The 27,547-nt window shown below is 46.1% G+C and overlaps 1 protein-coding gene across 1 annotated transcript in view; it reads left to right on the top strand.

Moving 5' to 3' along the window:
- MCF2 (MCF.2 cell line derived transforming sequence) overlaps nt 1–26,896 on the top strand; it is a 56,032-nt gene extending 29,136 nt beyond the window's left edge. Inside the window, exons 8-30 of the mRNA XM_080625035.1 lie at nt 1,287–1,411; nt 1,992–2,106; nt 2,480–2,599; nt 3,941–4,132; nt 5,651–5,842; nt 5,982–6,153; nt 9,037–9,125; nt 9,682–9,770; nt 10,006–10,072; nt 11,900–12,015; nt 12,130–12,199; nt 12,561–12,653; nt 13,820–13,912; nt 14,856–14,981; nt 15,721–15,942; nt 18,298–18,390; nt 19,305–19,383; nt 19,864–19,927; nt 20,602–20,708; nt 20,792–20,904; nt 21,179–21,291; nt 22,741–22,841; nt 26,715–26,896. Of these exons, the coding sequence (XP_080481161.1) occupies nt 1,287–1,411; nt 1,992–2,106; nt 2,480–2,599; nt 3,941–4,132; nt 5,651–5,842; nt 5,982–6,153; nt 9,037–9,125; nt 9,682–9,770; nt 10,006–10,072; nt 11,900–12,015; nt 12,130–12,199; nt 12,561–12,653; nt 13,820–13,912; nt 14,856–14,981; nt 15,721–15,942; nt 18,298–18,390; nt 19,305–19,383; nt 19,864–19,927; nt 20,602–20,708; nt 20,792–20,904; nt 21,179–21,291; nt 22,741–22,841; nt 26,715–26,755 (2,592 nt within the window). The 3' untranslated portion in view covers nt 26,756–26,896. The remainder of the gene's footprint in view (nt 1–1,286; nt 1,412–1,991; nt 2,107–2,479; nt 2,600–3,940; nt 4,133–5,650; nt 5,843–5,981; nt 6,154–9,036; nt 9,126–9,681; nt 9,771–10,005; nt 10,073–11,899; nt 12,016–12,129; nt 12,200–12,560; nt 12,654–13,819; nt 13,913–14,855; nt 14,982–15,720; nt 15,943–18,297; nt 18,391–19,304; nt 19,384–19,863; nt 19,928–20,601; nt 20,709–20,791; nt 20,905–21,178; nt 21,292–22,740; nt 22,842–26,714) is intronic.
- The last annotated feature ends 651 nt before the right edge of the window (nt 26,897–27,547 follow it).

The raw sequence follows: 27,547 nt of genomic DNA on the forward strand, positions 1-27,547 counted from the left end.
TACTGAACAGGAGCAGGTTGCAAACACAATGAAGAAAATGGCAGAAATTAATTAAACAGAGTAACTAAGAAATGAGCCTATTTGATAGACTGAATGGGAAGAAATCAAGTTAACATCCCTCTGACAGTCAGGCCACTTTGGCACATGTATAATGAGAGCTTTGAATCAAAAGGGGAGTGCAGGGCTCTGGGGAGGGAGATGTATGAGAATGAAATAACAGCCACCTGCAGTCTAAAGCGTGCTGCAGAATTCCTCATCCCTTCTGGGTCTTCTGCATGTGGTAGCGTCAAAAGGAGATGGGGTTTTGCCTTGTGATCTTCTGCTGGGATGTTTTAGTGACAGGGATGCAATTTGGCGGTGGACACTTTGTGTGGGGGAGAGGAAAAGCTCCCATGGCCATGTCCTTCTGCTCCTGGGTTACTGCCCTGAAGATGCTGTTGTGTTTAGGTTGCTGTGAGCTGTATGGGGCAGGCAGATGCTTAAGCAAGTCTGTGCTCTCTGAATCTTCTCCTTAAAGTGGTTTTGCCATTGTTTCTCTTGCAATAGAAATCTGCCCATCTCCTAGGATGGGCTCTCACTCCTCTAGGAGTTGGCTGCCCAGTGGAGCCATCAACAGGTTTCTCCTTCAGGGCTTCTTCAGCCATTCCTATTCCTTCCTCCTGACCTCTATGTGTGGTCTCTTTTTTCCTGAAAATAAGGGACTAAATGCACCAGTTTGTGTGGGGCTGAGCCCAGCCCAGCACAAAGCACCTCAGCTGATGCTAGTGAGCACACCAAGGCTTTAAATTGTCTCTAAGTGGAGTCTCATTGAGAGTGTTGCTTCTGCAGGTACAGGCTCCAGTAAGTGATGCCACACAGTCCCAGTTTTATCCCGCTATGGGATGCTCTCTTACAACGTCCTGCAATGACCTTGATGGAGAAGCACAGCCTTCGAGCAGAAATAGTTGCTTGCATGTATGAACTTGTAGATAGGTATCTAATACCAACTCACCTGCTCACCAAGGAGGACCCATGGTAATGCTGTCCTCCTGCCTCTTGAATCCTTTCGTGGCCTGATGTTTTCAAGTGTGCCAGTTTCCATCCAGCTTGGTGACCAGTCTGTGGTTCAGCCTCCTCCAGCTCCAGGGGCTAACCCTACATTAAGGGTGCTAAAACATCTGCTGGGAGTCCTTTGTTCTGATGGATACCGGGTGCTTCATTTCATACAGAGAAACTCAGGTAGGAGAAACACAAAATGACGTATCCTCACCTCACCAAATGACTCGGAACTGTTTTGCATTATGCAGGAAGACATTACAGCAGTCACGAAAGAGGGAAACTTGCTTTTGAGCAGTTTTGAGGAGCCAGACTCTGGGGAATGCAGCCAGGACCAACCCCGTGAAAGGCCTGGGGACTGGGAGACTGTGAATCGGTGAGTGCACCAGGGTCCTGTGTGCCTGTTTTGCACAAGTGATTGAAGCACAGATGTGTTGTTTAAGTCACCTATCAAACAAGTAAAGATACCGGTGTTTTGCTCCAGACCCATCGAATTGCTGGGTGACTTTTGTCAGGTAACTTTGACGTGCTCTGGTTTTTCCCCACACTGATTTGATGAGGCTGTGGAGCAGATGCAGGGTTCTCCCATGCCAGGCTCTCAGGTATTCAAGGCCAGGTTGGACGGGGCTTGGAGCAAGCTGCTCTAGTGGAAGGTGTCCCTGGCCATGGCAAGGAGTTGGAACTGGATGAGCTTTATGGTTCCCTCCAACTCAAAACAGTCTGGGATTCTGTATTATTCAGATAAATAGAGATAGGAGCAACTGCTGCACACACACATCCTCTGCAGTGATGATTCCATGGGCATTCTCTCTGAGCTCCTCACAACTCATGTACACGCATCTGTAACTTCCTCCCAAGAGCTTGGGTCCGGAAGACCTGAACATGCGTTCTCTAGGGATTGTCCATCTCTGCTTGTCCTCTACTTGTTCCAGTCCTGTCCTTTTCCTGTGCTGCAGGTTACTTGGCCAGCTGCGTGAGATGGAGACTGCTTTTGATGGCTTCTGGGAAAAACATCAGTTAAAAATGGAGCAATATTTACAACTGTGGAAGTTTGAGCAAAGTTTTCAAGAGGTACGATGGGATCCACGCTGCTGGTGGTGGAAGGAAGAGCTGGAGACGAAAAGGGGGGGAGATGAGAGAAGCTTTTGTGCTTTTCATTTTAGGAGCATTTGATTCCTGCTGCACTTCCTTGGCTCTGGCAGGGCTGGCAAGCTTGGGGAGACCACTGTGCTTCCTCATTCAGAGCTAATTTAGGTATCCCTGCCCTGCAGTCACAGAGATTTTGCTGATGGAAGCATCTTTGAGTTCAGTAATTAGTTCTTGGACTGCAGTGTTATGCTTGGATTTAGCAGTCTGGGCTAAAGTGTGATTAACTTCAGTCTGAGAATGATTTTCCGCCTGTGCTTTGTATCCTTTTTGCAGCAGTCTTCTTCTTTGTGTCTAGGTCAAGAATGCCATTGAATTTCTCACAGGGCAGCAAGCAGAGCTGCCTGACACTGGTGATAGTGTCCTCCAAGTAAAACAAAGGCTCAAAGACTTGGCTCATTTCGATGGTATGGCTCAGGTGAGAGAATCTTTCATAGGAAGAGGCACTAATGAAACACAAGAGGCACGTTCCGTGTTCATGGTAGGAAGTGTTTTCTGCCATTACCTGCTTCTAGGGTAATCTGTTGGGAAGTGGCTGCACGAAAAGGATTGATTTTGTGTCTTTGCTGTGTGCAGAAATGCTGTGATCACTCTGCAAGCCAGAAACAGGCTATTTAATTATCATAGTTAAAACAAATCGCTGAGCCACCAGGAAAATCTAGAGCAGATAAATGTCTGAACGTAGGGGAGGCGTGGGATTTAATGAGCTGGAAGAAGAATTATTTATATGCGAAGTGGTTTAGCAGTGCTAATAGGCAGAGACTGGTTACCAGGCACATGGAGAAGCAAGAAAAGTTGCTATCTTGATGTGTCTGTGATTTGAACACAACATATGGATGAAGAAAGACTAAGAGATGCAGGGGAAAGAAGAGTGAAGAGAGATGATTCACAGGAGCCCAATGAAAGATGGGACTTCTGTAAAGGGATGTGCTTGGCAAGTGGGTCAGGGTGAGTGGAGAGATCCTGGAGGATCCAGAGCTAAGGCTTTCTGGCCATTTGGATGAAATGTGCATGGACAGAGGAGGAACAAAAGGCCAGGCAGGGTGCAACAGGGCAGCAGTCCCAGAGGAAAGCCAGCCCTGGAAAAGACATAACCGTTGCACTGACCAGCACCAAGCTTTGCTGCAAAGGGCCTGGTTTGTTTTCACCGCAAACCTTAACTGCCCAAGTTGCCTTCATGCTTATGAGCATAGTGTGTTTAAACTGGACATGAGCCACAGGTTTTTATAGAGTGCAGTTCCTCGCGATGGTAGCAATACATTTCCAGCATTGCTAGTTTGGTGAAGTGCTGTTTTCTTCTTCATCCTCTTTTTGGATAGCAAAAGGTTTTTTTTCCCAGCTAATGGGTGGCATTTTATCCTGTGTAAGCCCACCTATTCTGCCTACTAACGGCAGTCATCTCTGTGGGTACTTGAAATCTGGAAAAGGGGAATGGCTTTAACCTGCCCGAGGGGAGACTGAGATGAGCTCTTAGGCAGAAGCTCTTCCCTGTGAGGGTGCTGAGGCGCTGGCCCAGGGTGCCCAGAGAAGCTGTGGCTGCCCCATCCCTGGCAGTGTTCAAGGCCAGGTTGGACACAGGGGCTTGGAGCAAGCTGCTCCAGTGGAAGGGGTCCCTGCCTGTGGCAGGGGGTTGGAACTGAATGAGTTTTAATGTCCCTTCCAACACAAACTGTTCTGTGATGCTCTGATTCTATGTTGTTATATGTAGATATTTTGATATTCAATAAGTGTGCAATCCATTCTCTTCCTTTCACTGAAGGATCTGATAGGGAAGGCTCAGGTGGTGATACTACATGGACACCAGCTAGCAGCAAACCATCACTACGCCCTCAACTTAATCTGCCAGCAATGCAACGAGCTGCGGCACCATTCTGATGTCTTGTCTGATGAGATCAAAAGGAAGCAGATGCGACTGCAAAAGACCCTGGATCTCCATACCCGCCTTCAGCAGGTAGAGTTCAGAGGCACCAGGCCTAAGAAGCAGATATTAGCTTCTCCATGGGGTTAGCATCTCCACTTTTTAGCTCAGAGCATCTGAAAGTTGCAGCTTTGCTTCAGCAGTTCATAGTAGGAAAGTGAACTGCAGGGATTGGAGGAGTGCTTCACCCCTCACTTGGCTGGCTAAATTAGCAAACAGCTATCTGCTGCTGCTGTGAACTGTCAGCAGAAAGAGGTGGGCATCTCTTCAGAACACCAAAGTTCAGCTGCTGCTGTTGGTCATGATTTCATTCTGCATCCATCTATTAATTGACTTTTAAGGTTTTACGCTGAATGCAATAGAAGGGATGCTTTTGGATAAATGCCAGCTCATTTTTCTTAGAGATTTATTAAGAATGAGCATAGCTGACTGTAAAATGAGGTGACAGATTGGTAGATAGGCACAGCTGCTGTGCGCTAGCGTGGAAGTGGAGTCATGTGGCTTCAACGCTCCTTGATATCTTAATCGGCATCAAATACTCATTTAGGGAAATTCACGCTAATTAGGCTAGAAGGCACAGGGCTGCAATATGCTTGAGGCTATTAAGAGAAGCAGTGAGGTTTGGCCCTGTTCCATTTCACTGGTTTGGGGGACTTGAGACTTGTTTTACCTCTGTGTGTTCACCTCAGTGTTGCACTAATGTGTGGGGACAAGGCCATTCATTCCTCAGCAGCCTCTTAGCTGCAAGGCAGTGTCCTCTCCTGGGTTCCTGGCAGTCCTGGTTGGTGCTAGTGGGTAGCCTAGGGGCTCTGCTGGAGCATGCCATGGTCCTGCTCTCCATGGTCTCCCTTCCCGTTCACAGATCCTATTGGCTGCCCCATCCCTGGCAGTGTTCAAGGCCAGGTTGGACACAGGGGCTTGGAGCAAGCTGCTCTAGTGGAAGGTGTCCCTGCCCGTGGCAGGGGTTGGAGCTGGATGAGCTTTAACATCCCTTCCAACACAAACCATTCTATGATCTTCTCATGCCTGTGTCCATTACAGTGTGTGAGTGCCAGCTGAACCTATTGCCAATGTGCCTTAAATGTTGGAAGTTTAAAGTACAATTTGAAATCCTTTTTGTCTTTATTTAAGACATGAATGCAATTTCTTTGATAATTTCTCACAGTTCAGGTCTGCACTGAGCCAGGCATTTACCACAAAACCCCTGCCTGTCTCCTTGTAAACTCTGTAGTGTTCCTTCAGCTTTCTGAGTTGGATGAATAAAGATCTGCTTATCATTTGGTTCAACTGTGCACCAAGCAGTGCTGCTGTGTCAGTTATAGCTCTGATTTTATCCAGTGGGAGCACAACTTAGCTATGTTGAGGACCCTCCAGACAAAATGTGGCCTTTCTATTAATCAAAACCCACTTGCTGCTGAGGTCTTTAGGAGTACTACTTAGCTCTATGTTGAACATACAGATCTGATAAATGATATTCCTCATGGGAACGTTGGTTTAGCAGGGGTACCACTGACGGTCCCACTCCCTGTGCTTGCCCTGTGCTGTCCCCAGGCTCTGCAGTGCTGTGATGAAGGTGCCTACCTGCTTGCCAACCAGCAGATGGATAAGTGCCAGTCTAAAGAAGGTGCTCAGAAAGCTCTGCAGGACATAGAAAAGTTTCTTGAAAGCTCTTCAGCCTACTTAAACTATGACCCCCAAGCCCTACACTACGATTTTGAGTCAGTCTTAACATCAGAACTAAAGGTAAGCAACCCCTCCGGTTCCTTGTGACACAGTATAAAGCAAGTGAGTGGGATTGTCAGCTTTATAGTCCTCTGTTTGGGGTCAAAGTGCAAAACAGTGGTAGTTATTTGATCACAGGAGTCTCTTTCACTCTCTGCAGTGCCAGATACAGTCAGTGCAGGTCAAGCTTGAAAACGTCCGAAGCATGTTTGAGAACCGTCAGTCTTGCTTCAAGAAGCTGCTGGATAAACACGTGCGGCCCGTCCAATTGGTAGCCCCAAGGCCAGAAAATCCACCCAGATCAAAATCACCGTTATTCTCCCCTAAACATGGTAAAATATTTTACATTCATGGTGTTTTCAGATGATATTTTTTGCTTTTGGAAGAGTAAAGCCGAGTATGGTTTTGAGAAACCAGCTCAGCCGTGCTGGCTGATACAGAGTTGTTGTGTAGTGCTAAATGTATACGAGATGATTTATTGTCTTCCCAGTTTTGTGTCCTGCCTCACGTGGAAACACATTTTGTGTTCCCATATGTGAGTGAATAATAGGTCTGGTTGCTTGGTGTTTATTTTCACTTCCTACTCAGTGAAACAAGAGAGTTGTAAACAGTGTGTGCTTCCAGTTCTGCTTTCCTAGCCTCCTACTGGGCTGAACGCTGGTGAATTAGTACTACAGGGAGAAAAGGCAAGGTTATAAATGTATTAGCACACCTATTCTCTGTGACTGTCTTGAGCTGGAGCTGACATAAAATTAGGCTGATGTTTGTAAAGGAGCTTGGAGCGATGAAGAGCTCTAATCTTATGGACAGAACTGAGCCAGATGCTTAATTCCCTTTGAATCCTCAAGGATGTCTTCCTTAAATCCCAATTGTGGAATAATTAATGCCCATAAAAGTACGGAGCTGAGGTCACTGAATGTTCTGCCCTGATTTCGGTAATGGGATGTGGCACAGTGTTAGCTTTAAATGATAACATTAAAGCTTCAATCCTTGGCAGTATTCTGAAGTAACATCCATGTATTTTAAACCAGGGACATGCTGTGTTTTGTGGGAATATTAAATTCAGTGATCTGACTGCAGAAAGCAATGAAAGATTTGTGTTTTAACACAGAATTTTTATGATGAATTAATGAAATATTGGTATGGGGAACTGTAGCAGGTATCATGCAACAGTAAACGTGGCTCCAGTCCATAATGTAAATAGCCAAGCTAGTGGAGGGATGGGGATGAAGGTAAAGGCAGTGAGAGGCATGAAACTACTTGAGATGCAGGCCAGTGCAGCAAATAAATCCTAGATTTCCTCTTCCCAGGCTGATGCCTCCTTCACTAGACCGTGCTGCCTGCTGAATCCCTTTCCTCAATGAGAGAAAGTGCTCGGGGTCTTTAAACAGGAGTATTGGCCATTACCTAACAACTTACCCAGCCTTCTAGAAACAGAAGGGCATTAGGGAGGAAATACTGACTTAAAGAGCAGGGGTAAATGGGTGGCCACCTCCATGGGGTGTTTTGAGACCATCGTCAATTGGCTGGACTCATTTCCTGCCTTTATGGGATGCATGTTCTTCTTGCAAAGGCACTCAGTTGCCTGCAAAGCGCCGGTATCCTCCATTAATCCTCTTCCTGAAAGAGATGATCAAGTGTGTTGAAATGAGCATAGCCAGCAAGCAGGGAAAGACAAAAGGCTCCTCGTTGGATAGATCATGCAGAGAGAGCATTTAATAAGACCTCTGTTTGATACAAAACATCAAACTGCTGCGGGCCTGCTGGCGTGATGTGCAGTGTTAAAGACATGCTGGGCTGTGATGGGAGCGCTTTGAGATGGATGGGTTTTATGGCATGGATTGAACCCAAACCACCTGCGAGCACGGTACTTTTGTCCTCTTTTTTCTTGCTTTCCTTTGTTTCTCCCCCTCCCTTCTTTTTCTGTCTGAGGACAGATGCTTCCTCTTTCATCTCTACCCTGGATTTGAAGCCTGTCTGATAAATATGGGTTTAATTTTGAAACTGCTTTTTTGGGGGGAATAAAAGGGTAAAGCTGTCCTATCCTGAGCCACAAAACATAGTGAGATGTGCAGAAGTGGTACAGGAGGCTGCAACAGAGCCCTAGTGATGGAGTAAATTCACTCCTGTAGCAGAACACCGAGCTACAGCTGATGACCATCTCCTGTTCTCACTCCTTATCAGTTGCTCCCTTCCTCCCAGTGGGACCACTGGCAAGTCCTTGCTGCTTTTGGGTCTTTCTGTCTGTGATGGGTCACACCACAATGCATGCTTCCAATCTGCTCTCCAGCACCCGCATCTCTCTCCTTCCTCATGTGGCGGGTTTACACATGGAGGTCTAAGGCCTTGTGGTGTGATAATGCATCATAGCTTTATCTTACAGCAGCCCCATGTGAAGACGGCGCCCTGCTTTCCATGAGGGTTCTGCATCCATTTTTCTCCCTATGTATTCTGTTTCACAAAAGATGGGTCTTCACTGTCAGCACTCTGTGCTGTGATGCCTTTTTCACCCTAATGGAAAGATAGTTCATTAGTCCAGTTAATTCTTTGTTTTTCCTTTCCTAGCCTCTTTTTTCTGTATGTAAAGAAGGTGAATGTTGCACATCAGAATATGTTCAGTGTTGGTCCATCTCAGAATTTGGTGCAGCCGCTGGCATGGGGAGCTGTCATTGAGGCTGGAGAAATCCATTATTGCTGGGTTTTGTGGGGGAAAAAGACCCTTTGGGTGAAGAGTTGCGACATTGACTATTGAGGATTAGGAAGTATTTGAAAGATGCTGTATAAATATTACAAATCATAGTTATATATTAACAATAGCAATAAACTCTTCTAAGGTGGAGAAATAGTTTATACAGCTGAGCATCTTGCCCTACATTCATAAAAAGACTTTAAACAAGTATCCCAGTAGGCTCCATTTATCCCAGTAAATGCTCCATCCCTGGCAGTGTTCAAGGCCAGGTTGGGCAGAGCCTTGGGCAACGTGGTCTAGTGTGAGGTGTTGCTGCCTATGGCAGGGGGTTGGAACTGGATGTTCTTAAGGTGCTTTCCAACCCAAACCATTCTGTGATTCTCTTATTCTATGATTCTCTTATTAGCTAACTAACTATTCCTTCTTAAAACACATCCCATTTTCCTTTGTGACTTACTAGTTTCCGTGTGAGCCATCTCCTTTGCTATAGACGCACATGACACCATTATGTTTTCTTCTGCTCAAGGTGTGGATTTTAATTCCAGTTTGAAGTTTTCATTTGATCTCTCCCTCCCTGGGAAGAAAACATCAAGAAAAACCCCAAGTTCTCGCAAGGTAAAAACTGATCATGAAATCTGAATGTGTTTTATGCACTGAAGAACTGAAACCAGTCTAAAATTTGGTTGTATTTAGGCTTTGGATTCGAGGATGCTCTTTTTGGTTTCTTTTAGAAACCCAAACAAACCCTAAACCCTTTCATATCCGTATGGTTTAGTTGGATTATTCCAGTACCCGAGATCTATCTGGGATTGTTTTTCCAAGTCATAGAAACTGATTTCCTGTGTGTTATTTCCTGGATTTGTTCTTTGTATAGCAGAGGTGTCTGTCACTGGGCAGGAAAACTGCCCATCTGCTGATGTTTCTCCTATGAACTACTGAATTATGTTACCAGTGTTCCCAGATTTTATGTAGCCGAGCATTTTCTGGGAATATTTGGCTATCCATTATATGCTATGCCCTTTAAAAGCTGTGTGTCGCAAAGGCTTTGTTAAAAGGAGGCATATTCCATCCTTTCCTAAAGAGTTCTCATGCCAACAGCAGGGGCTGGGCTCATCCTGGCTCTGCATGACCTCCCTGCAGCTCTTCCCAGTGCATCCCATTTCTCTTCCAGATTGAAGTCATGCACGACTACCAGGAAAAACGGAATTCCTTGCAGTATTTTATTTCAGACAGTGATGACAACTTAGATATACTAAAAGGGTAAGTTTTAACCCCATTTACATCACTCAACATAATGTTTACTTCTGGGCAGTCCTTGCCCCATCCATGGATTCCTCCGACCGGACGTAGGGGTCATCTCTTGTGCTTTTACCTGTTTTATCATCCCTGTGTTGGTTGTTCATGGGATCACACTATGGTTTGGGCCGGTTGAACTGCGCCGTGGGGTTTTTACACACATCAAGATGATACAATTCTATTTCTTTCTGTATTTTAGCCATGTCATAAATGAGCTTATAGAAACGGAGAGGGTGTACGTGGAGGAGCTCTTCACTGTTTTGACGGTGAGTCCCTTCTTCAGGTTGCTTTTTACAGTTCCCTGGTATCTTGCACAAAATAGAACCTGCCGCCCTCTCAAACCAAGCAAAGATGTGGTGGGGCAGGTTTCCACCAGGCTGTCAAATCCCAAGCTAGTCATAAATGTTCATGTTTTCTCCTTAGGTTTTCTTTGTTGAAGACATCTGCAGGAACAGTTGGTGTCAGGATGAGTTTTTCATCCAGAATGAGGGAGAAACCTTCTGTTTGTACACAGAAGCACTGGTAATTTATCAGTGCCTGGGGAAACGTACAAAAAGCTGTGATTTTTGTAGCTGTTCCTTCATTTCCTTTACCTTTTGGAGACAAAGAAGCTTGTGTTTTCTTCTTGGGAGAATCCTGTCCCGAGTTTGTGAACATAGAACGCATGTTTCTTTAGAAACCAGGTTATAATTTCTCATGCTGCCATTTTGGACACTTCTAATGTATTCCAAAAGAGCTCTTGCTGATGGCCAAACCAAGCTGGCTGTTAAATAGCTCTCCCCCTTCGTGTTTAACCCAGGAGCAAGCAGGGTATAAATCTGTCGGGCTCCAGGTAGTTACACGTAATTGCTCTGTTTGATGTTTGTTGTGTGTTGAACCACACTCTGTGTGATAAAGCAGTTGGCAAGCGCACAGATTTATTGCTGTGCATATCGAGTCTAGATAGAGAAATATGGACAGATAGACTAAAGCTTTCTGAAAACACTGTTTCCTTTAAAGGAGGGCAGCCTGCTTGCAGTGGGTAAATATAAATGACTAATTTTCCAGAGAGTTATCTGCTCCTGCATCCTTAATCAACTACAGAATGCCTGCTTAGTGTCTGGAATACTGATTCCAACCACAGTGAGTGTGAGAGATTAATTTGGAAAGCCAGAGAAGATGTGCTGTACATACTGAATAAATTCTTGTGAACATTCTTGCTGCTCATGTTAGAAGGGCCTCGGTTCTTAGTGTGGCTTTAGTTCTCTGCAATGCTTAGTGACTAGCGTGGCCAGCTTGAGCTGTGGTGAATGGCCACTTGATGGCTTCTTTGCAGTGATGGTCCTGAGCTCTGGCCATGCCTCCTCCCTTACCCTACAGTTAGGATGTTTACCCATTTTGGTGATGTTTTTGCATTGGTGTGATGATGTGACGTTACCAAGGGGAACTTTGCATTATCTCCTACTTCCACCCAACAGTTGAGAGTGCAGTGGTGTCACTTCCGACTCCTCCCTGGTTTGGAAGGCTGTGATATCAAGAGGGTTAGGAAGCCACAGAGGACAGAGATCCTGAGGCATCGAGGAGTGCAAGACCCTAATGTTCATCAGGTCCTACACAAGAGCAGGAAGCCTGTTGGTTTTGATATATGATCTCAAGCTGTCTCTGCCTTGTGACAAGCCACCTCATGTGCTGGTTCTTGTGAGGTTGTGTATAACTGCATACCCCAAACATGTTATCACTCCTCTGTCCCATGGTCATGGCAGCAGAGGTGTTCAACCCAGACAAGTGTTCCTCTGGGAGCTTTCCCACGACCAGGCCATAGCAAAGAGAGAGTGGCTGAGATTTGTTTTTGGTGAATTAAGAGCATCTCTGCAGTGCTGGCCAGCCCCATGGGAGTCATCCTAAGCCATTCCCTGCTGAACTGCAACCGTTGTTCCCAGGGACTGAAAGACAGGGATTTGGATACAAAAATGAGGAAATAAAAGGGTTGGTTTATGTTGAAACAAAGCAGATTGTACTGAAAGTCTGTTCATGTCCCCTTTTCATCTGCCTTCGAGGAGATGCCAAGCCAAAGCCTTACCAACTGAGTGATGAGCCCCTTTTGCATCCCGCAGGGCTACAGAGCTGAGATGGATAACCCTGCCATGCTTATCCTCATGCCTCCTGTGCTGAGGAACAGGAAGGATGTCCTCTTTGGAAACATGCCTGAGATATACGACTTCCACAACAAGTATGATGCTGGCTTTATTCCCGTCTGTATCAGACTGATTTCCTATGATGATTCGGTACCCAAAGTGTACCTTGCTCACCGTTGCATTTTGCCTCTTCTCCCATCTTCTTGCAGAATTTTCCTGCACAGCTTGGAAAGCTGCCTGGGAGCACCCGAGAGAGTGGGATTTTGCTTCCTAGACAGGGTGGGTGACTCATTTTCACATATAAAGCAGGCTGGAAGGCCAATGTTTCTCCTGGTTTGTCGTACTCTGAGACATCTCAGTTATGCCAGTTGAGCGGGATGCCTCTGATCCACAACACCAACAGCGAGACTGGGAGTGTGGGTGCATGGCCAGCAGCAGATGGGGCGAGCAGCAGTCGTGACTACACTGTGGTCTGCTGTGATTCCCAGCAGTGGGGTGTTTTAACCCAAACTCCGTGACTTTTGGATGTTGAAGCTGGCAACAGAGAGAAAAGCAAATGTACAGCTTGGGTGTTCGTGTGGTTTGGCTGCCCCGCAGGCTTTGTGCATGTGAGTGACTCGCCTTTCGGCTTCCCTTACAGCGAGAGGATTTCCAGATGTATGAGAAGTACTGCCAGAACAAGCCCCGGTCGGAGTCCCTGTGGAGGCAGTGCTCCGAGAGCACCTTCTTCCAGGTGAGCTATTTGTTCCCATTGAGCCAGGCATTATCCTGGGCCACTCACTTGTCCCAGACACCCTCCTCAGCATCCGGCGTGTTTTGTTTACTGTTGCATGGAAGCCTCACAAAGATAGCAGTTGGAGTTCATTGCATACAAGGATTTTAAGGGAAGTCCAGTCTTTATATTATTTTACATGTTTTAATAAAATTCCTTTAGTTCCAGGCAGCATATGACATTTTTACATGAAATCTTTGGAGTCATTAAACCACACTAGTCATGCTGTTGGAATCACAGGATCATAGAATGGTTTGGGCTGGAAAGGATCTTAAGCTCATCCAGTTCCAACCGCCTGCTGTGGGCAGGGACACCTCACACTAGACCAGGTTGCCCAAGGCTCTGTCCAACCTGGCCTTGAACACTGCCAGGGATGGAGCATTCTCTGGGCACCCTGTGTGGAGGCCTCACCACCCTCACAGGGAAGAGCTTCTGCCTTATCTCTAACCTGAACTTGCCCTGTTTCAGTTTAAACCCATCACCCCTTGTCCTATCACTACAGTCCCTGATGAAGGTCCCTTTCCCGCTGTCGTGGTTTAAGCCCCGGCTGTAAATTAGAACCACGCAGTCTACTTCCCCCCCTCCACTCCCCAGAGGGATGGGGAGGAGAATCGAAAGAATGTAACTCCCACGGGTTGAGATAAGAACAGTCCAGTAACTCAGGTATAACACAAATCACTACTGCCGCCACCAATAACAACAATGATAAGAGAAATAACAAGGGAAGAAAATATGATACCGCTCGCCGGAAAAGAGCCCGACCGCAAAGAGGACGTGCCCTTCCGGGTAGCTCCCAGTTACATCCCCGGGCATGACGTGCTGTGGTATGGAATACCTCTTTGGCTAGTTTGGGTCAGGCGTCCTGTCCCTGCTTCCTCCCGGCCCCTCCTCCTCCCTGGCAGAGCATGAGACTCACAAAGTCTTTGGTCAGTCTAAACATCAGTGTTATCAGCTTTGTTCCGAGGCTGAAAGTCAAAAACACAGTGCTGCAACAGCTACTAAAAAGGAGAAAAACTGACTGCTACTGCTGAACCCAGGACACCCGCATCCTTGTAGGCTCCCCAGGAATAACTGGTAGGAATAACTACTGAATTGGTTCAGAACTTACTCAGAATTCTTTGTTCCAGGAATGCCAAAGAAAACTAGAGCACAAACTTGGCCTGGATTCCTATTTGCTCAAACCAGTGCAGCGCCTGACAAAATACCAATTACTTCTGAAGGTATTTCCTCTTCTGCTGTTAAAGGGCATCAGGAGATAGATGTGTTTGCCACTTTATTTTCCAGTTGAAGGTTACCTGTAAATCAGCACCAAGCTCTAGGTTACGGGTTGCTTATCTTAGCCCTCTGGAGTGATTTTCAGTGAAGATGAAAACTCACAGAGCTGAAAAAGGAACAAGTGCTTTGAACAAGCTGTTTTTTAAGGGGAGAAAGACTGAATCTGTTCAGAGATGCAGAATGATAGAGTAAACTTCTAAGCAAACTGAACCAGAGATGATCATAAGAGTGTGATGAATGAAATACGTGAGATTGATGCATCTCTTCTCCTTGGGTTACAGTGCTTGTAGTGTTGAATGCATTTATTCTCATGTCCCGTGTCTGAGGGAAGGCAGTGCTGTTATTCCCACTTGGTAAAGTGGCAATAACACTGGGGTAGCGGCTTCTGAATCGCACCTCTTGAATGAGAGATGAGCACACAGGAAGCTATAAGTAGGTGCAGGAGATCAGAAATGAAAGTAGTTTTATATCAATGGTGTAATTCCCTAATCTGCCTTCCATTTATTGACTTTAAGGCTCTGGGTTTTATAAATTCTCTTCCTTCTGTCTGCTGCAACCTCATTTGAAGGCATATTGGCAGCTAAAACCTGAGCCTCAGTTCCCCTTTCTTACCAAGCAGGAAAACACAACACAAAGAACTCAGATGAGCGTGATGCCGCTTTATAACCAGACACCATCCTTAAGGAAACCCGGCAAAAATGGGCCATGCTTCATTGATGTGTCCCACACCTCATACTCATTATGGTTTAGTGTGAGTCTTGTTTCCAATGACATGACAAAAGAAACCCAGGCAGTGTAGGTTGCTCTTGGGCACTGGAAACCTTGGGTGAGATGGCAAAGTCTGCTTTGTGCAAGTGCAAACCTGTGCTCTTCCATTCCTATTTTCAGGAGCTGCTAAAGTACAGCACGAGCTGTGATGGAGTTCAGGAACTTCAAGAAGCTCTGGTTGCAATGTTGGATTTACTAAAGTCGGTCAATGACTCCATGCATCAGATTTCAATAACGGGATATGATGTGAGTAGATCTGGGTGATGAGAGATGGGATGATGCGCTGGGAATAGATAGTGTCCCAGAATGTATGAGCTGAAAGCTGTACTAGAAGAGCTAAGAAGTGAATGGGATGAGGGAGCTCTTAGAGGTGACAGTTTTCCATCTGATTTGGGAAAATAGGCACATCCAAAGGACCTATCCAAGCCTCATAGTGCCCGCACTTGCCACCTGGTGGTTCTTGAGAGTATTTTCCAGCATGCATCTTAGTTCTGACCTGGGGTGTCTTCATTCAGCATTTAACAAAACGTTTCGTGCCTGTTGAAGTGGTTGTCTTCCCTAGGGCTTCAGGGAAGGGTGAGGGCTTGGCTTTCTAAGCTGCTGGTCTCAGTCCTGGCCCCCATGAGAAGTCCATCCTCTGAGACCTCAGTTCAGGCTCCAATCTCATCTGCCCTCTCCCACTGACCTAGCCCTTGGCCTGGACTTCCATAGGATATGAAGAGCTTTCCTATCTTCCTAGTTTTCTACTTACTGACTTGCATCTCTTCACATAGACTGGCCACAGCCCTGCATCCAAGACCTCTGCTTCCCTGCTGGCAACATGCCCTCACTCCCAAAACATCATCTGATCCTTCCAGGAAGACCTATTCTTAGAGTGATGTGCCTTGGAACAGAGCTGGCCCCATCGCCTGCCATTGTGTGGCCAGTCCTCATGTTTCAATTGATGCCTTTTTCTTACTTGCTTTATTCCTCATGCTCTCACCAGGGTGACCTGAGCGAACTGGGGAAGGTGTTGATGCAAGGATCGTTCAGTGTTTGGACCGGACACCGGAAAGGCCCCACAAAAATGAAGGATCTTGCCAGGTTCAAGCCAATGCAGAGGCATCTCTTCCTGTACGAGAAAGCCTTGGTCTTCTGCAAGAAGCGAGAGGAGCACGGAGATGGATATGACAAAACCTCATCTTACAGTTTTAAGCACTTTTTGAAAGTAAGGGCTTTTTACTTGGAGCCATTGCCATGTCTGTTGTAAACCAGGAACCTTGCAGATCCAGAGTGTTTTTCCTCTACCACAGTGGCTTATTTTCTGCTATTAAGGGCTGTAATGCCCCATGTGAAAGTGCTATGTCCATGAAAAGCTGTTGATTGTAGTAAGCTGTGAGGACACCCATAGCTGAAGCAGCAGCTGGGAGAGCCTGTGGACTTTGGAGGCACAAATGTGATGGCATCTACCAGGGACATGGAGCTGTGGGCAAGTCCCAGGGATGAGAAGGTGCCTTTCCCCCTGCCCTAATCTGCTTTCCAGGCACGGATACAAGGGATGAAACCAGGGAGGCCCTTTGCATCTTCCATCTGGGAAGCTCCTCATGCTTCTGCTCCCCAGGGTGATCTGTCGGCTGCTCCGGAGCCCTGTTTCCCAGCCAGGAGGATGCAGATAACTCTTCTTCCTCCCTCATTGCCTTTCTCCTTTGGCAGGCTCGAACTGCAGCTAAAAGTACAATTGTCAGACAAAGAGCAAAATATGAGGGGCATAAACCACTGTTAGCTATAAATGCTAACTCTTATCCATGCAAATCCCAAACTGCTCCTCCAAAATTGACCTTCTGGCATACTGTCTGTGATGAGCACTTCTAACATCTTGATAAATAAACCCCCAATATGGATTTATCTTAAAATGGGGAAAAAAGGGCACTTGGAGCCTGAGCCCTGAGATGCTGCAGGTCCCTGATCTAGCAGGGTCTGGGAAGGAGATGCCACGAGTAGTCAGAAAGCAAAGTGAGAGTAGATGAGTAGATGCATCTGTGCATGTTACCAACCATGTATTAAAAGCAAATCCCAGGCCATATGTTAAGGTACTTCAATGTTTTCCCCAAACTGCATCATTTTCCTTCTGGAGAGCTTGTTTTCGCTGTAGTACTTGTTTTACCAGATGTGGTTTTGTAAGAACTGAAGAGGCAGACTGGGGAAAGCCTGCTTGGAGGAGAAAACCCTGCCTTAGAAGTCCAGGCAATGTGGCCAGGGTTTTGCTTTGCCTCAAGAGGGCTCATTTTCCAGTTGTTTGTGTTGCCACATGGAGAGGTTGGGGTTAGAGAATCCATGGATGCTGCAGGATTGCATCCGCACAAAGCTATTTTCAGAATTGCTGTCCTGAGGGCAGAATAATTTCTCTGGAATGTGACATTTATTTGATTCATGGGTCATATCAGGGAATTGGTTTTCACTGCAGGAATGCTTTCTTGTGATTCAGAATTAAAGCAAGCTGTTGGGTAGAAGCTGTGTAACTGGATGCCTGTAACACAAACAACAGAACCCCTTAGGATAATATTTTACACACTATGTAAGACATCCAGTGGTCAATGTCTCTTCAGCTGGGATTCAGTAGCTTACAGGATGCAGGTTCATAGCTCATTGTGATGGCAAGGAAATCAGTGCCATATACTGCCATGGCAGAGGATGCAGATGAGCTTTACACTGACCCAGCGTGGTCTGCACTGCAGTGAACCACAGATTACTGAGGGCAGTAAATCCTGGTCAGAGGGAGGAAACTGAATTTCAAGTTCCACTAACATGAATGAATAGACCTTAAATATGTCTATTCCTGACACTTTTCTTCACTTCCTCATAGTAGATCATCTGAAACTTCTAATAACTTGATGCCTGGGTAGTGATGTTGTAGCGTCTGTGTAAACTGCTGTGCTAAACAAGATGCACAGTGCTTGCAATGACTGGATGAGGTGCTCTCTAGGCTGCCCTTTCTACACCCTTTATAACACTATCTTTTAAGTTTTCTAGGGTTTTATAAAATCAGCATGAAGCCTGATGCAGCTTCCTAAGGCATCATGGCACTACCCTGCAGATCTCTAGACTTAGGTCAGGGACTGAATGAAGTTGACCTGAAACTCCTGAAGGACCTAAGGGTGTCACAAATGGGGTTTAAAGATTGCTGAAGGAATGAAACATGAAATTAAAGGGAGAAAATAATAACATGGCAGAAAAAAATGTGTATGGAACAAGAATGTGTCATGCATTGATAAAGCTTCATATACCCCATCTGAGAAACTGCATGCTGGAAGTGGTACGAGATGACTTTTCAGTTCGCTCTACTGATTGCCGAATGGAAAGTCCCCTAAGGTCCATTTGGTTTCAGAAAGCATTTGCAAGTACAGAAAGCTGGTGGGAAGCCAGGGTGGGTAAGTCAGATAATGACTTTCAGTTGCTACTGAAATGAAAGTTGATGGAATGTGTTAAATTGGCTGAAAACAGGTTTGTTTGATGTGCTGTAAAGAGCCTGGATTCATAGGGAAAAGGGAGAGGTTTTGATTTTGGGGTTCTTTTGGCTTTGCAGATGAATGCAGTTGGAATAACTGAGAATGTGAAAGGAGACCATCGGAAATTTGAAATCTGGTACAGTGGGAGAGAAGAGGTCTATGTTGTGCAGGTTGGTAGCTGCAGATATAGGGATATTTGTGCATGCTCTCACCAATGTTAAAGAAATGTCTCCCATTGATCTCTATGGGATTATCAGCCATTTATCTTGCATTTCTTCTTCCTTATTCACAGGGAAGCTCTTCCCTGTGAGGGTCTTGGGACATGGGCACAGGGTGCCCAGAGAAGCTGTGGCTGCCCCATCCCTGGCAGTGTTCAAGGCCAGGTTGGACACAGGGGCTTGGAGCAAGCTGCTGTAGTGGAAGGGGTGCCCGTGGCAGGGGTTGGAGCTGGATGAGCTTTAAGGTCCCTTCCAAACCAAATCATTCCATGTCTCTATAATTCTCTGTGCTCCTCTACAGTTAGATGTCAGAACTGCTCCTAGAGCAAAGCTTCTATGGTGCAATTTCCAGTAGTCTTTTGCCTTATCTACAAAATAGTAACTCAATTGACCTGATTCCTTCCTGTTTGCTTTGATTTGTTTTTTTTTCCTTTTATAGCATTTTGATTAGAAATCTATGATGATGAAATGTTTGTCTAAGGGGATGTTCATAGGAAAACCCATAGCTTTGACTGATGTATTTTTTTCCTCCATATTACAACACAGCAGCCAACTTTTACATTCATAAAGCAGATGTATATAGCCAAGTATATTCAAAAGGCAGATTTGGCCCTTTAGGTGTTTTGTCAGAGATACAACGCATGCACAAGTGTGCTATTGCTGCACTCCTTGTGTTGTACTGACGGCTCCACAATTTCCACTGTGTTTTGCCTTTGTAATGAGGATCATCAGTTTTAAAAGGACAGGAATGGTTAAAATATAGTGGTGGCTTTGGATAAAAGGAGATTTCGGATAATTACAGCATAGAAAAGTAAGGTTCTATTCATACATTATAATGGGTGCCTCTTCATTTTCTCTTCTTCCAGGCCCAAACAGTAGATCTGAAGATGGCATGGTTGAATGAAATCAGAAAAATCTTGTTCAAGCAGCAGGAGCTTATAAAAGGTACCTTTTTGACCAATTTCTCTGTGGCAGAGCCCTTCCTATTTTCACATTGCTGATCCACTCATTCTCACTAGAGAACTGCTTTTCAGAAGCAGCCTCATAGCAAGATACCAGAGTGAAGTCTTACACAGGGAAATAACGTAACTTGGAGCAGTTGAGGCCAGGTGCTTATGTGAAAATGAATTACAGAAGTACAATTTCACATTTGTTATCATAGACTTCATTCAACAAATCCATAGCAGATGCCTAGTTTTAAGCATGTTATAATCTTCAGTAGCTTGCTCGCTATTGAATTTGTGCTAACATGCCATCTTAATCATAACTAAGTCTGTGCTTTGGCAGTCCCCGGGTCTGTTTTTCTCTAAACAGAAATCATTGGGGTTGTATAAAAGGTCTGACTTTGAAAACAATGCTTCTAGAGTGATGGTCCCTAATAAAAGAAGCTGGATATAGTTAAGCTGGTGTTTGTCCTCCCTGCAGTGGAGAAGCAGCAGCCAGGCTTGTGCACAGACCAGCTCCCGCTGTCCTCCCAGCTGAGTGATGGGTGAGTCCCATGAGCAACTGTATTTCCCCTCTAAAAAAACTTAAATCAAGCCCTGCAGTCCTCATCCAGCTCTGGGGCAGCAGCACAAGAGGGACGTGGAGCTGTTGGAGCGAGGCCAGAGGAGGCCATGGAGATGCTGCGAGGGCTGGAGCAGCTCTGCTCTGGAGCCAGGCTGAGAGAGCTGGGCTGGGTCAGCCTGGAGAAGAGAAAGCTCCTGAAGGGGAGACCTTAGAGCAGCTCCAGTGCCTAAAGGGGCTGCAGGAAACCTGGAGAGGGGCTTGGGACAAGGGCCTGTAGGGCCAGGCCAAGGGGAATGGCTTTAACCTGCCCGAGGGGAGACTGAGATGAGCTCTGAGGCAGAAGCTCTTCCCTGTGAGGGTGCTGAGGCGCTGGCCCAGGGTGCCCAGAGAAGCTGTGGCTGCCCCATCCCTGGCAGTGCTCAAGGCCAGGTTGGACACAGGGGCTTGGAGCAAGCTGCTCCAGTGGAAGGGGTCCCTGCCCGTGGCAGGGGCTGGAGCTGGATGAGCTTTAAGGTCACTTCCCACCCAAGCCGGTCTGTGATTCTATGATGTACTATTATTATTTCTGGCCCTCATGGAGTTTACATTCATCCATAAAATGAAACGAGGTTTGATTTCTTTTTCTTTCTTTTCCTTTCTGTTTGAACCCCTCAGAAAGCAGCAGAGGGCCTCCATCAGCTCAGAAGAGAACGACTCGGAGCGCACCAGCCCGGTGATGCTGGACAGTGGGCTCCCGTCCCCCCAGAACAAGCCCAACAGAAGTATGGACCTTTCCCCTTCCTTTGGGGCAAGCTCTGTGGGTGCTGGGCTACCCCCAGCCTGAGCTGCACACACTGTCTTGCAGGCTGGCCAGGAATGTCCCAGTCCCTGGAGATCTGCGAGGGGCTGGAGGAGTGGTCGGGTAACCAGTACCTCTCCAACTGCTCGGACACCGAAGAGGAGGAGGGGAACCAGCTGGTTAGTGCAAGAGATGCAATAGTCCCAATGCTGGGGTGCTGCTTTGATTATCTTGCTTTGTTTTGCTTCACTGCATAATGGATGTGTCTCATCCAGGACTCTCCTATTTCCCATATCTCAACATGGGGAATGAGACGTCTAAGCAGCAGCTTCTTGAAGTAATTTTAATTAAGGTGGCTGATAGGGCTTCGTTGCGTTCCCTGAGGCAGTCAGGAATAGCAGCTGTGTGATAGGAAATGCAGCTGAATATGATCATTTTGTCTTACTACCCCAGTCTCCAGGAAGGTACAAAGCCCTTGCAGACTGCAAGAGGAGAGGATCAGAGGACCTGCTGGTGAAAAACGGGGATGAGATTCAGCTCTTGCATGAAGATGGTGAGGGACAGTGGTAGGTATTTTAAGATGACTTTGCCTTATCTCTAAGAGAGATACAGGTAGTGCTGTGCAGCCTCGCTTGCCTGGTGATACCCTCGTTGCAGCTTCTCATTCGGTTTTAGGCTATTCCAGAAAGCTGGAGAATTCATTCCCTTGCCAAGACTAGAAGCCGTATGCACTGGCTTGGCTGGGAAAACATGTGAGGACTTCTCTTGCCATGGATGTCTGGGTGATCTCTGTTTTACCAATGTCTTCACAGCCCTGCTTCATGATGCTTCAAGGTTGAGATCTTTGCCCACCCAGCTTAGCTGCTCTGGGCTTATCAATAGCAATGTTGAGTAATTGCAGGATATTTTCCTCCCCCAAACAGCTGTATGAGTGTTAACCTGTTAATGGCTGTGGACCACCATCCCTCTGCTGTATTTAAAGCTGTGGCTCACAAGATAATAGTGCTGTGAGCATTGCCTGGGCGGTCGCATACCCAGGCTCCTGCCTGTTGAACCATCCTTGTCTCCAAAGGGCAGTGTGCCCTCTCCTGAATTCTGTGCCAATTTGGCTGGTTTCTGGCTCTCTTTCCCTTCCAGGGTGATTCCTGACTAGCTCTCATCAGCCAGTTCAGGCTCTCGGTAGGAGAGAGCAGAGCACGCTGAGGCTGTGTTTGGGATGTGGGAAGGGTGATATTAGCAGGAGCCTGGATCAGATTGGTGCAGTCGCTAGCCCATAAATGCACAGACATGGAGCCCGTGGAGGATTCTTGGCTGACATCTTCAGCCCTTTCCCTTCAAGGGCAATTAGAATGGAATGAATGGAATAGTAACAGACTATTTTAGTTGGAAGGGACCTACTGTGATCATCTGGTCCAACTGCATTCTGCAGAACCAGTTTGTTGTTAGCAAAAGCCAGATGTAAGGCATCTCAGTTTTGCTGGATGCTCACCACCCCTCATGGTGTTTTTGGCCAGTGCCAAGCAAAGATTTCTCATACCAAACTTTTCTGTTAGCACATATTTCACTGCATGAGACAGAGGGATGTCATTTATGAGCGTATTTCCAGCTGCCTCAGTCCTGGCTTGAATTTACTTACAGTATCCTGATTAAATTCATCCCACCAGTCTAGCTCAGTAACAGAGAAGGAAGGGAAGTTATTGCCCTTGGCTCCATCGGTAGTCAATAGAGAAAAACTGGTACCTCGGGAGGTCTCAGGAAGAATAATGTGTGCTCTGGAGAGCTATGTTCCTCTCCATTGACTAGAGAGGGGCCCAAGGCACCTATGCCTATGTAGGCTTTTTAATTAGGTTCCTATATTTAGCTGAAAAGAACATTTTAAATGCACACCCAGCTCCTGTTAAAAGGCTTCCCTGCTTTGAACACAGTGTTGGTTGCACCCGGAGTTGTGTAGTGTGCCCATATCGAACTGCTCCTGGGCTGGTTTGCTGCTTAACTAACACCATTGTCATTCAAAGGTTGGTGAAAAACCTCAACAGAAGAAAAGAAGGCTGGATTCCCGTGCACAGCCTGCAGCTGGTGGTCGGTGACTGCAGATTTCGGAATGCCAAAGTCACAGGTATCATATAGCACGCCTAGCAGACGTGTCTTGTAACTCCAGTCAGGTCTTCTAAGCCATTCGCGTTACACTTGATGTACTAAATCCGGCTGCATATGCCTCTGCAGGAAAAACCAGGAAGCAGCTACTCCCGAAAGCCTGCAAAAGTAGTCAGTTAAGCTTTTATTTTGCTGTTTGTTAACACCTTAAGACACTTACGTGACTTTAGGCACTAGTAAATTAAAACCAAGCATTTAAATACGTAGATTTCTTTGCAAGAGCGCTGGGTAGAAGACTGGGGAGAAGAGATGGAGTCTGAGCAGGGATTCCCGGGACTGCTTTGCCTCCTCGCTGCTGTAGCTCAAATCCCATGGGAATAGGAGGTGTCTAGGCAAAATCTCCTCCTGCTGCCAAAGATGCCATGGCCTGAACCCCAGCACTTTAAGGGCATTTCTGCAGCCTCCCTTTGCCCTCATTGCTGCCTGCTTGTTAGAAGAGCATTTATAATAAACAGGTTACCAGGTTTTGGCAGAAGGCTTCTAGTCTCAAAAGTCCTATTGCTCATTTTCTAGCCATAAATGTATGTAGAAATAGGCAGGGAAGCATAAGAGAGGACACAAGAAAATGCCTTAAGAGCAGCCTGTCGCCCTTGCTGTGTATCACCATCACCGCTCCATGTGTTGCCTCATCACCATGCTGTCGGCTGGAAACGGGAGACCAGGGTTTGCCATGGGAGAAGCTCAGAAAGCCCACATAGATTTAGTGCAGTTAAAATAAAGACGCACTCGTTTTGACCATATGAAGCACATTTTGCAAGTAGAGTTCTTTTTAAATACTTCCTTTTTGTCAAAGTCTATTGTTTTGTTGAGCATGAAGGAAGCTTTCTAAAAGGCTTAAAATCCCAGTCAGCTCGTGATGCTTTTCCAATGTATTTCAGTGAAATCCTTCTTATATAGAAAGGTATTTTCTGTCCCCTTTGCAGGGCAATTGAATTTCACAGATTAGAGGTTTTCTGACTGTATATAAGGGGTAGCTTGTAGTGGGATCTCAGTGCAGCTGAGAAGAGTCTGCTTGGCACACTCCCACCCTGGAGCACTGTGTGTTGTCTTCTCAGCAAGCCTGGCTATAGCATCTCACTGGGTCCTGGACCAGAGCCTGGGCAGGAGTGTTCTCCAGCCATAAATTCATCTTGAAAATGGGTGCTGGCAAGCTTTGAACGCTGATGTGCTTTGTCAGTGGTCGTATCCCCCAAAGCCTAGAGACTCACAGCTCCAGGCTGGTTTATAGAGTTGCTGGATGAGGATTTCACAAGGCAAAACCACAGAGAGCTCCTCCTGTGAGTCTCAGGTGCTTTGCAGTCATGTTGCACTGGGCTCTGTTTTCCCTGTTAAGATGAAGCCTGTTCTCTCTCCCTATTGCTGATGGTGGATGCAGTCTCCAGGCATGATTCTAATTTTACATGCACTCCAGGCAATATTGTAGGATGAGGTAGGATGTTTTCCTAGAGCTATTCCTAGAGTTTTTCGGTGACGTGTCCTTATAGCCCTAATGTACTTGCACTCTGAAAACTGATTTTCAAACAGTACCTTTGCATTTAGCAATTCCCTTTCCTCTATGGGCCGGTCATTTTATACTGCAGGTGACTTTGTCCCATTGCCTGCTCAGGGATGCAGTCTGGATTAGGCTCTTTCCTGCTTCTTCAGAAGATGGAGCTCTTGCTCCAGTATAGCAGAGGCAGAATCAGGCAGCCAAGCTTGTAGAGCAAAGTAGGGGCAGGAGGGAGCACTGTAGCCCTCATGCATTAATAGCTGCTTGTGCTGAAGTGCTGTTTTGCATGTAAGCAGGGTAAGCTTGATTAACGTGGGGTCCCCAAGAGCTTAGCGCTTGCTGGGGTCACTTCAGTGCTGGGATAGATGCAGTCTTGGCCCTTTATAGGGTCGTTCCTCTGTTACTGCTCAGCTCCAGGTCCCCACAATAAATAGAAATCTATCTCCAATGACAGAATTTCACAACCAGAATTCATACAGACCTGAGATGTGGATGTTTTTCAGTGCAAAGCCTTTAGATGGATAGATGAAATGGTTCTCTTGCCCTAACATGTTTTCTTATATTTATACTGAGGCCCTAAGAGAAAGCTCCCACCACAGGATGGCTGATACCCACATGCTTCCAAGCTGTTCCTCTCCCCTCTTGCAAATTATCCCACTGTTGAGCCAATACAAACCGTAATGAAGTTGCAGGGAACTTTCTGCTGCCTAGTTGAAGTTATCAGGTGTGTATTTGGTCAATGCCCTGCTCTCCTACCATTGCCAGCCTTGCAAGTCCACCGTGCAGCCTGTGTGCAGAGCTCAGCTTGAAACACCCTAACGCATCCACAGGTGATTTCTCTTCCTTCCCTCACGTGGTTGCACAGATAAATGTCCATATAGATGAGTGGTTACTATTGGCAATGCCATGTAACTTGATAAAGAAAGCATTTTGATGCCTATCTCCTTTTGCAAAGGAGGAAACCTTATTAAGCTTTATGTACATCTTGGCTTGCACATAAGCTATGAAGCTGTTTGGGAGGAAGATAGCTGGCTTGGAGGTTGTTTTGAAAACCACTTCTTGTGTGCCTCTTCTGAGATGAGTCCTTGCTGCTTTCTTCTGAATAGATTTGTTCTATCTCCTGTGTGAATCCATGGTGGATTTTTTAGGGGGGAAGGAAGGGCAAGATGGAACCAAAGCATTTGCAGCTTTTTTCACCTGGCCTTTAGAAGCTGGGTAGAGAGAAGGGCAAGTGTTCAGTCTGCACTTGCTTCATGGAGATAGCATGGAAGTGGTTTATTTTAGAGAGATCAGGAAATAGAAGAGCCTGAACAAAACCAGGAAATCAAATGAAAAATGGGAGCAGTGATAAATGCCTTTGCTTATTATATATATAAAAGAAATATTGCTACAACTTCCAAGTTCTTTTAAGCAGCAAAACACGTTCCATGGCAGGATTTGACTTGAGCCCCAAGGCAAGGAGCATTCAGAGCAGGCATGGAAGGATGCTCCATGCCAAGGGGCACGCACCCACTTGGCTTAAGGAGGATGCAGGTGCCTGTTCTACATGCCAGACCCTCTCCTAGTTTGTTTTAACACCCCACTTGCTAAATCATCTCTTCTAAGCCTTAAGGGGATCCCCTGCGTGTGCTCTTGCAATAAAGCTGAGTAAAGGTTTCCCCCGCTGGTAGTGCCTGCAGGTCCAAGCTTGCATGTCTTCTGCTCCTGCTGGCCAGGGCAGTGGGGATCGAGTCTGCTGAGCTTGAGGAAACCCCTTCTGCTGCCTGAATCTGCCCTATAAGAGTATCAGAGGTGGCTGATCTCTTGAGCTCCTGCGGGCTGGCGTGAGCATGTTGGCTGAAACGCAGCAGTTTTGCCTAAGTTCCACTTAAAATGCCATTTGTAGCTTTGCAGATGCAACGCAGCTCTTTGCACTAGAACTCATGCACTTTAACATGCAGCCACAGGCTTTTGTGTGTATGCAGGGTCTATTAGAGGTGCTGTTGAGTTCTTTTGGGCCTTTGAAACGTAAAGCAGGGTCTCCTTGTCCAACCCAGTGCCAGCCAGCTTCGCAGAACAGCTATTTCCTAATGCTGTAAAAAAGCCTGACAAAATAAGGAGTCTGGAGAAGACACTGGCTGGTCACACTGTGATAATCAAGTGATAGGTGATGGAAATGAGTCTAACTCTGTGGTCCTGCCCTAGGCAAGGCTCTCACTGAAACAAGTGGGAGTTCAGCTTGTAAGGAGAACCACAGGAGAGCACTTGTGTTTTTTATGCTATACAAATGTTACGTGATTACAGGGAACAATGTATTTCATGGGATAAGATGCTTTAATATTAACATCATTCTTCATTACTTTATAGATGCCGCCCTGTGTAACACGAGAAAGTTTAGTTCCCCTTGAATTAAGGGTGAACTAATAGCATCCCATTTTCGATGCTCTTTGGAAGCTTTCAACTAAGTGTTACAGAGAAATAACACAATAGTTGGAGTTGTCCTGTACCGTTCATCACATTCACAGACCTCCACAGCTTCATCTGCACTGAACGGGACCGGGGTCCTAAGCAGCTTCTCATAGTCATCAAGGAAGCCATTTCTGCTCTATCCCTTTGTTCTTTCCTCTCCTCTGGAAAGTACAGTATTTTGTTCATTTTACCTGCTGTTTTTCCATGGCATTCATCACGTTTCATCAGAAAAGTACACTACAGTTTCCTGACACTTTGTTTAGATGCTTGAAATTTCCTCTACAGGTTGAAGGCTTTACCTCTGTATATTAGCTGACCGCTGTTGAAGTTGCAAATAAAAGAGTTGAGGTCTGGTAAACCAAAAACCCATCACCACCAAAAAAAAAGCAAACAAAGCAGCTCTGTGTCCTGTTGAATCAATTTTTATGGCTGGGTTTTTCTTAGCTATGTGAATGTAATGTTCTGTAAGAGCATCATCTGGCTGACTCACACGTGAAGATGCAATAACACTCAAGATCCTCTTTTTGCACTTAGGGCCTGACTCCAGCCCCTTGCAGTCAGCCCCCTTGATTTCAGTGAGGTTTGGATCAGGTCAAACTGACAACTCAGGGTTGTCACCAATCACTTAGGGTCCCAAAGCGTCCCGAGGCTGAAACCTGTATTGAGCAAGTGTTGAAGTTTACATTAAATGTATGTACTTTTGGAACACGTGCCATAAATCCAAGTTAAAT

Source organism: Psittacula echo, assembly GCF_963264785.1.
Source record: "Psittacula echo genome assembly, chromosome: 8".
In the NCBI taxonomy this organism is placed as follows: Eukaryota; Metazoa; Chordata; class Aves; order Psittaciformes; family Psittacidae; genus Psittacula; species Psittacula echo.